Source organism: Megalopta genalis, chromosome 3, assembly GCF_051020955.1.
Source record: "Megalopta genalis isolate 19385.01 chromosome 3, iyMegGena1_principal, whole genome shotgun sequence".
NCBI lineage: Eukaryota > Metazoa > Arthropoda > Insecta > Hymenoptera > Halictidae > Megalopta > Megalopta genalis.
In genome coordinates this window covers 3487984-3496202 of record NC_135015.1, presented here as the reverse complement: position 1 = coordinate 3496202, position 8219 = coordinate 3487984, and the positions used below count along the sequence as shown (strand labels likewise).

Sequence of the window (8219 nt, the reverse complement as noted above, 5' to 3'; positions counted from 1 at the left end):
AAAGAGAGAACGGCCGCGAGAGGAAGGGCCCAGGGAGCATGTCTTCGCGGCGAGGAAGAAGAGTGCGCGATCGTGATCGCTCTATACGCGGTGCTACTTAGAAAAAAATAAAAGGTAGGCTTTATGGCGCGAGCCTCTTCTTCCCTACCCTGACCAAAATCGCTTAGCATAATCCGTTGGACTGTGGATCGAGGCAGAGGGACCGAGAAAAGACGAAGAGAAAATCAAGTCGCGCGGGCTAGAAAGAGCCAGGCTGCACGAGTGGAAGCGAGACGAGGCTTGAGCCAGAGTGCGCGCCATTTTTACTGCGCATTCATGGCGGCGCACCAATCAGATTTGAATTCTGGAGCCCGGTGGTAGGGTCGCGGCGGACCTCGTGGCTTCGGCGAGGCCGCGGCGACGGAAACGAAGCCTCGCTGCCTCGAGCATCCAGCTAGAAGGAGTCTGGCCGTCGAGCGGTGAAGACCAGAGAGTCTCCGGTTCGTCTAGTGGGATTACTGGTGACTACGTGACCGATTCCCGAGGAATCTTGACAGAAAACTTGCCGGCAATTAATCGAAACTTCGAGGGACTTGCTCGCCGAGAATCGACGGACCAGGAGCAATAAAGAAATCGGAGCAGCTCGGCCTCCAGGAAAAACAATTCCGTGAAGAGAGTTCGCAGACGCGACTTCGCGATTTCGCGACGGCTTTCCATTGTTCCACGTTGCACGCTCGCGATCCGTCGATACAGCGAAACTGATTCGAGATGCTGGTTGCATCGATCTGCCGCGAGGTTCACTTCACGGTGTTGTCCAGCAAAAGTATGACCACGCGAGTTCCACGCTGTCTCTTTGGCAAGCCTAACTCCCGGGAAACCGTGGAGATGCTCCAGGAAGCCCTGGACCTCGAACGGAGCAGATTCGCCAAGCGATGGGGCGTCGATCCCTGTTCCGAGGACAAGGAGAACAGCTATCAGAGGCAAAAATTCCCCGAGAAGCAGCCCTTGTCCAAGAAACGATGCAATCCGTACACCAGGCAAACGAATATACACGGTGAGTACTATACACGCGTTTACGATCCGTCGCGTTCCCGCGGTGCACGCCGGCAAAGCATACCAGAACGTCCGTAAGAACTCGTGGCTTCTCGTCAATCATTAATCTGCGGAAATCTTCTCGAGTTTCTGAGTCGTAAATTTTTATCGGCGGTTTATCTCGTTTTATCGAGCGATAGTCGTGGAGTCAGAGAAAATAGTACGCACCAAAATTTTTCTTGTATAGAGCATTTTGGGCGAGAGTACGGGCGAGGTTGTGTCGCGCGAGTAAATTTGATAAGCGCGGCGTCGAGGAGGGACGGCATCGCTGGTTTTTGGCGGGAAACCCAACAGACTACCTCGGAGAAAGGGAAGGTGAGAGGCGCAGGCGCAGCCAGGCCGGTCGCGTGGCTCCGACCTGTTTTCATAGTCTAGCCTCGCTTCTCCGCGCCTCTTCCGCCTTCCCCTTTCGCTCCTCACCGATCCCCCTTTCGACCTCATCTTCGTTCCCGGCTGCCGGTCTTACGCGACCGTCTAGAAACTTTCGGTCAGGTCCACCCTGGCTAGAGCCGACCACTATCGCTTTCCAAAATTACAATCCCAATACGGTAGTTGACCCACACGGTCCTCGGACGCTTCTCTCTTCCCTCTCCGCCGCCTCACCCCCCTCTCCATCATCCTTCGACAATTTGATTGCCACGTGATCGCGTTATTGATCGACGCGAGCTCGCCAATTTAGGCGTTTTTCGCCGGGGTTCGACTGTCCTGTGGCCTTCGGCGATGCTGAGATCGGATGAACGTTGGATGTATCATTAGGGTGGGACTGGGGGTGGGGGTGGAGGTGGAGGTGAGATTGGGCTTTGGACCAGGTTTGAAAGAGATTTTGGAAAAGACTGCCTTTTGGACCTGTTTTAGGAGGGACATTGCCCAAGACTATCTTTTCGATCAGTTCTCGATTGCATTTTTCAAAGGACTACTCTTTCCATCTGTTGCGGATTACATTTTTAAAAAGGCTGATCTCTTGGTCAATTTTGAGACAGATTTCTTCAAGGGCTACCATTTGGATCAATTTTAGAATAGGTTTTTCCAAAGGTTACCCGCTAGGTAAGTTTTGACATGTACTTTTTGAAAGACTATCCTTGAGGTCAGCTCTGAGTTGAATTTTTCTAAACTGTTCCCTTTAGGTCAATTCGGAGTTAAATTTTTCAAAATTGTACCCTTTAGATCGATTCTAGGTTGAATTTTTCAAAATTGTATCTTTTAGATCAATTCGAAGCTAGAGAATTTTAGTTAGCAACAATGCACCGTTAGAGGCAGACGAGAGTTGTTCGGAAGACTGTCTTTTGGATCAGTATGGAGCTAAAAAATTTTCATTGGCATTTGCAAAAGAGGTATGCAAAGGGTAATAATTTTTAATTGATCAAGAATAGAACTAATGACTGCATCTTTCATTCATGAAGTCTTTGAAAGAACGCAAATGTGTATTTCGGCGCTTGCGTCAGACATTGTGCTGTAGGGAGACGAGATGGCTAGCGAGTCGGTGAGGAGGGAAAATGCTTTTGCTCAATTTACTGGATACTAAATTTGTAAGCATGAAATTATTTACCGGATGCTTCAGCATTTCCAGTAAACGTGCATCCAATTTCACGACTAACTACACGTTGCGCGAACGATCGACCGCTATCTCTCTCGCACTTGTCCAAATCAAAGATTAGGATTGAGGTCTGAAACGTAGGAAGCCTGGCTAACCCTATGGTTACGAATCGGGAAAGAACGCGTCTATCTATACATATAGGAACCTGGGCCCACTGTAAATACCGCGGTGAATGCGCAATGGAAGGGCCTGGAAAGTATCCTCCGGGATGAATCACGACAGGATGACTCACGCGTGCTCTCGGACGGAATACCTGAAGGGTCCCCTGACTCATCGAAGTGCCCACTTTTCAAGCAGTAAGACGAAGTTGCGATCGCATTCCTTAAATTCCGACTGACCCGTTTCGTTTGCGTACCCGTGAAACCCGACGGTCCCATACCGCACAATGGATATCATAGACTGTTGACCAAGTGTAGTTGTGTGCGACCGTCCGCGAAACTGCAATTTGAGGCATGTCTTCTCATTCGTTAGCAGAGTCTCGTCAAGGTAGCAACGAGGTTCAATTTCATTCGTCTACTTCCCCCGCTATATCTGTAACTTCCGTTGTCTCGTCACGGTCAATTCACTTTAGTTTGCGAAATAGGAAACGTAGATTTGAAAAAAAAGTTGCCTCAATGCACTGCACCTGTAATCACGACTCTTTAACAGATAAGAGAAAGAGGCAACGAAAGCAATGACAAATCATCGTATCCGCAGAGGAGGTAGTGTATTTTGGAGCTATTCTAGCATCGATAACACTAAATTCACTATTTTAACAGCGCACACAACTTTACCCAGTACTCCCTTCGGCAGTTTCGCTCGGTCGGTGCAATCGGAGCAGGAATTCCCACGTAGCAGATTTTCTTGCGTAAAAAGCAGTTCCTCTAAACAGCGGCATTTCTTCTTCTTCGAGTTATTCCACCGTGAAATAACGGCGGAACGAAAAAAGACAGTTCACGTACGGAGTACTGGATCTTTGGGCTATTAGTCTAAGGGCGCGAGAAAATCGCCGGCGAATCCTGGTCTAGCGCCTCGCAGCTGCAAAAACCGAGCCGTTTACACAACTATTCGTTCTGCGATTTACTCTGATAACAAGCTCGCCGATGATTCCTCGGCCCCGAAGAAGCCCGTGAAGAGCCAACAGAGCGAGACATCCCAACGAGCCCTTTTCCACGGACACACCTGTTCACCCCCGCCACAGAACTGCCATTAGCTTTCAACTGTCTTTTTCCCACGATTAAATCGGACTTCGCGAACACACGCGATACTGGTCACGGGACCTTCCGAAGGCCGTGTGCCACCTGTCGCGATAGCCGGCTTCTTACTCTTCATTTACATTTACACCTAGCCCCGCGACACCTTCTAACCCTATTGCACTGTCGGTTCTTCCGATTGAACGCATGTCGCCGACCGCAAGCTCGTTCGAGCGTACCTGTTAGTATGTTCCTCGGTGGCAGCCCGCATGTTCTGTCAGAAGAAAGCGCGGACATTTCCATAAGACCTATGGCAATAATGGCATAAGTAATGGTCTTCCTTGATGCAATTTCTATCTAGAAAATCCGTTCTTGTATTCGGTCTTTCAATGGTTCTGGTCTTCTGTAGTCGTTGAATAGCTTCTTCTATTTTTGGATTTGCGGAAGTCTCGAGTTCGACGATAATTTCAAGAGTTCATTATCACTGTCTGCGACTTTCGAGGTTGCCGGCGGTGTTTTTTTGCGATACCGCGTTATCTGGCGGAGCGGAACTTCTTTGCGGCTAGATGATAATGGTCCTTTCTCGTTTTGTACTGCATCGAATCTTGCACCGTATGGTGGCATTATCGTATCAACAGTTCTGGCCTGATAAAAGAGATCGACGACATTGAACGTCCAATTTCGAGATTATTGAGAGTTTCGGAAATGATCATTTTATCAATAGATCGTCTGTACAAATTCTTGCTACTACTGCAGTCAAAATAGAGAAGAATTTGCTTGTATGGAGTTCGGTAAAAATGGTAAGAATGTCCCATTAATTTTCGTCGATACGATTTCATGTAACAGCTTCGCTTACAATTGAAAACTAACATTCAACAACTGCATCAATTGACTACCGAGTTACCAATCAAGGCACCCTATTGCACCAAAACCCTAATCACCAGATCCTCGCAGCAGGACGATTGATGGCATGCAATTTAAACGAACCTAGCAAGTCATCCCGTCTTCATCTCGCCAAGACTGCGCTCTCGGGCGAGAAAGACGCGGGAAAGGAACAAAAATAGAAAAATCCGATCGTTTCAATCCGCTCGAGGAGCCTCGAAGAATCCTGCATCCTCCTTCGGAAGCTCACGCGTTCGAAATAGAACAGCGAGGGGACCATTTTAGGTTCCTCGCGTGTGTACCCGAAAGAATCGAAAAGAAACTGACCTCCTTTCAAGGAGCTGGTTGGGTGAAAATCCCCGGGTTTGATTGAAAAACGCTCGAGGGGGGGAGGGTCTTTGGGGTTCACGATGCTGTTCGGACAAAAGCGATCTCTCCATCTTTGTGCCTGGATCTCTCCGGATCGAAGCATATGGATAGGTAGACACGTCTACCACTTCACCAGGCGCTACGCGGTGTCTAGGATAGTTTCTTGCGCGGTTCTAGGCGGGATAACAGATGTTAACAGACGGACTCCTTCGCGAGAACCTGCGAAAAAACCAGAGGACTCGTTAAGAAAGCATGGTTTCGCGCGCCATATGGCGAACTAGCGCGAAAAGGATCCTGAGAGAGGGATCAACGTGTCCTCGACATATGGCCGTTCCGCTTCGTCGTCCCACGGATTTGTTTAAAGTTCAGACGCACTTGTTCTTCATCCAGATCCCGGGATTTCTAAGTTCCAAGATGATTATTTTATGCAAAGGTTTGTTTTCTTTATTGGATCGTGATGTTCTAGGGGCTTTGTAATTCGTCTTTGAAAATTTCACCACCTTTAGAATCGAATTTTAGGCAAAGTCTTTTGGTGTACAATAGCGTCTAAGACACCAGATTTGTCCTAAATGAAATACTAGGTATTTTGGTCCGTATCTAGGTGTAAAGCACAGTGTAGGAAGGAGAGGTAAACCGACTTCATAGCTACTCCTGTGATCTTGAAGGTTTAATTTTGATACAGTCACTACAATAACACTACCATAGTAGTAGTATCACACTTGTACAAATATAATTTAAAAAGGTAATGTATCGGTGAGCACCGATATGTTATAGCACCTCTCCTTCTTACACCGGGATTTAAAGGCCGTTATTATACAATATTATTACTATATATATATTAGATTTATTATATTACACTACAAGGTAATCCATTGCGTTTCTTTGACTATAATTTTTGTTACAAGGAGCTAGTGAAATCAATTTAATGGTTTTCAATATCTTCAACTGTCCACCAAGATAGCGATTCCTCTTCGAAAAAGCTGGTCCCTTTAAAATCGTTAAATTAAAGCCAGAAATATAATATAAATACCAATGTTCATACAAATTCTATCGATGAGATATGCTATCGAACAGAAATGACTATTTTATGTGTTAAGGCAAACGCGCACTCATCCAGCGATTTCAATTAAAATTCTTTTGTCACGTATTCGTAAGCACAAATTTTAAAATAACTATAGAAGAACTTGACGAGAGAAACTGCATACAGTGGAATCGATAAAATCAATACGAAGTTGATGTTAAAAATTGGTTGGTGCAGTTGATAATTCAACTCCTAACCGGATTAAAAAAGTCGTTATTAATATACGTTAATATAATTATTTAAAAATTCATGTAATCCTCTACTAACTCATCAAGTTTGCTATGTTGCAACGTAAATCTACTTGTACCTACTAATTTGGAAATGTGCAACATTTATTGAAACAATAACTGGCAGTAATTGGCATTCCGGTTAAGGGTTAAGGAAGGTTTCTCGCATTTGATACTTTTCTCTCGTTGATAAGGCGCTTTTCATTGTGAATCTCTGATATTTCATATTTGGGGATAGCAACTTTCGATCTTGCGCAAAAATCAGACAATGTAAACAAGAACTTGTCAGCGTGCTACCACTAACGCGGGATCGCACCTGCCTGGCGGGTAGATCGAGTAAAAAGGAAAGCAGCAAGGGCGCTTATGGGTGGCTACCTGATCGAAAATAGGGTGTCCACAAGATGTTTTGTTCGTCAGGCTGCTTTGTTGTGGAAATTTCATGTTTCGCGCTTCCCCATACAGGTTAAAACCGCGTGTCGCAATCAGCCGAGCGCGCTCTCTCAATGGAAACTATAAGACTGCGCGAACAATGATCACACAACGGTTTTCCCCCGCATCTTCTCCTTTATTTCATGTTTTTCTTTTTGCTCCTTTCCCACAACTAAGCAGAAGTGAGTCTACCGATGCCGAATCGCGCGCGGGGGAATCCAACTTTCGAATTCGCGATTCGACGAAGGCGCGGTCGTTGCGGTTTCAATTCTAATTGACTACCGAATGTGCATACTAATCTAAAACTTGGCCTGTTTCTCGTTGCAGATTACTGGCAAGCCCGTAAGGCGTGCGAGGTGAATAAGAAGCCGCTTGCATCATCGCTGGACGCGGCGAAACAGCAGAACGAGGCGTCGAAAACGGCGAAGACGACGATCGTTAAATCATCGAAAAAATAATCGATGCAGAACTGACGAAGCCAGTCAAGAGAGAAAGAGAGAGGGAGAAAGTTCTCTCGCTGCCAATCGACTACTGTATATTTATTTGGTCGCCCTTCTTCCGTGATAGTCGTCGCCGAGACGGCGAGCAACGAACGTCCTACATAGCGTTAGTCGCGAATTGTTGAATGTATTATTATTCCTGTAAATACTTGCGTCCCGTGATTTATGGAGGTTTGGACGGGCTTACTGATCGCGTCTCTCCAAAGGAGAGGAACGAGGACGGAAAACTGGGAACGTGTCGACTTCGACGAGACAGAAAATCCTTTCGTCGCAGTCGAAACTTCAAGGCTGCCGGTTAAAGAGCTCGAACGTACAACGTCCTTCGGAAACAGTGAGCCCGAGTCGAAAAGCCTGATTCGGTTGGTTCCTCCAACAAATGCAGCGCCTCCAAAGAGTTATCCAATACGACGACGAAAGTCCGAGATGTGTCTCCTTTGGTCTTTGCGTCGAGACGCTGGAGAAAGTCCTATTATACTGTGAAAGTAAATCTACCGAACTTAGGATTACGGAAAATCTCTAGTCATCTAGTTGTTTAAGCGAAATAAAAATCGTTCTTTTATACGCAGTGTTTATCTTTTAATCGTGCCCCCTCCTTCGTTTAGCGATAGTCAACGTAGATAAGTCATGATTAATATAGTCCAAGACATTTTTTGAATGCACTTGTCAGCTTGGAGTGAGTGGAATTGGTTGTACAGCTATTCGGACCCACTGATTCAGCTCTCTTATTGTTATTATTATTATTATTATTATTATTATTATTATTAGGAAGAACCATTTCTAACGTTAAAAGTATATATAGCTGTTTAGTATTTATAATTATTGAAATCATACATATGTGTAGCTCTTTTGTCGGAAATTTTCAAATAGAATTATTTGTTTAAACACATGTCACAA

At 45.7% G+C, this 8219-nt stretch overlaps 1 protein-coding gene across 1 annotated transcript; it reads left to right on the top strand.

The window, feature by feature from the left end:
• Positions 1 to 414: 414 nt before the first annotated feature.
• LOC117226966 (uncharacterized) lies at positions 415 to 7886 on the top strand. The gene is made up of 2 exons (XM_033481781.2): positions 415 to 1033; positions 7153 to 7886. Exons 1-2 carry the CDS (start codon positions 748 to 750, stop codon positions 7281 to 7283), a joined length of 417 nt encoding a protein of 138 aa, XP_033337672.1. The 5' UTR covers positions 415 to 747; the 3' UTR covers positions 7284 to 7886.
• Positions 7887 to 8219: the final 333 nt, after the last annotated feature.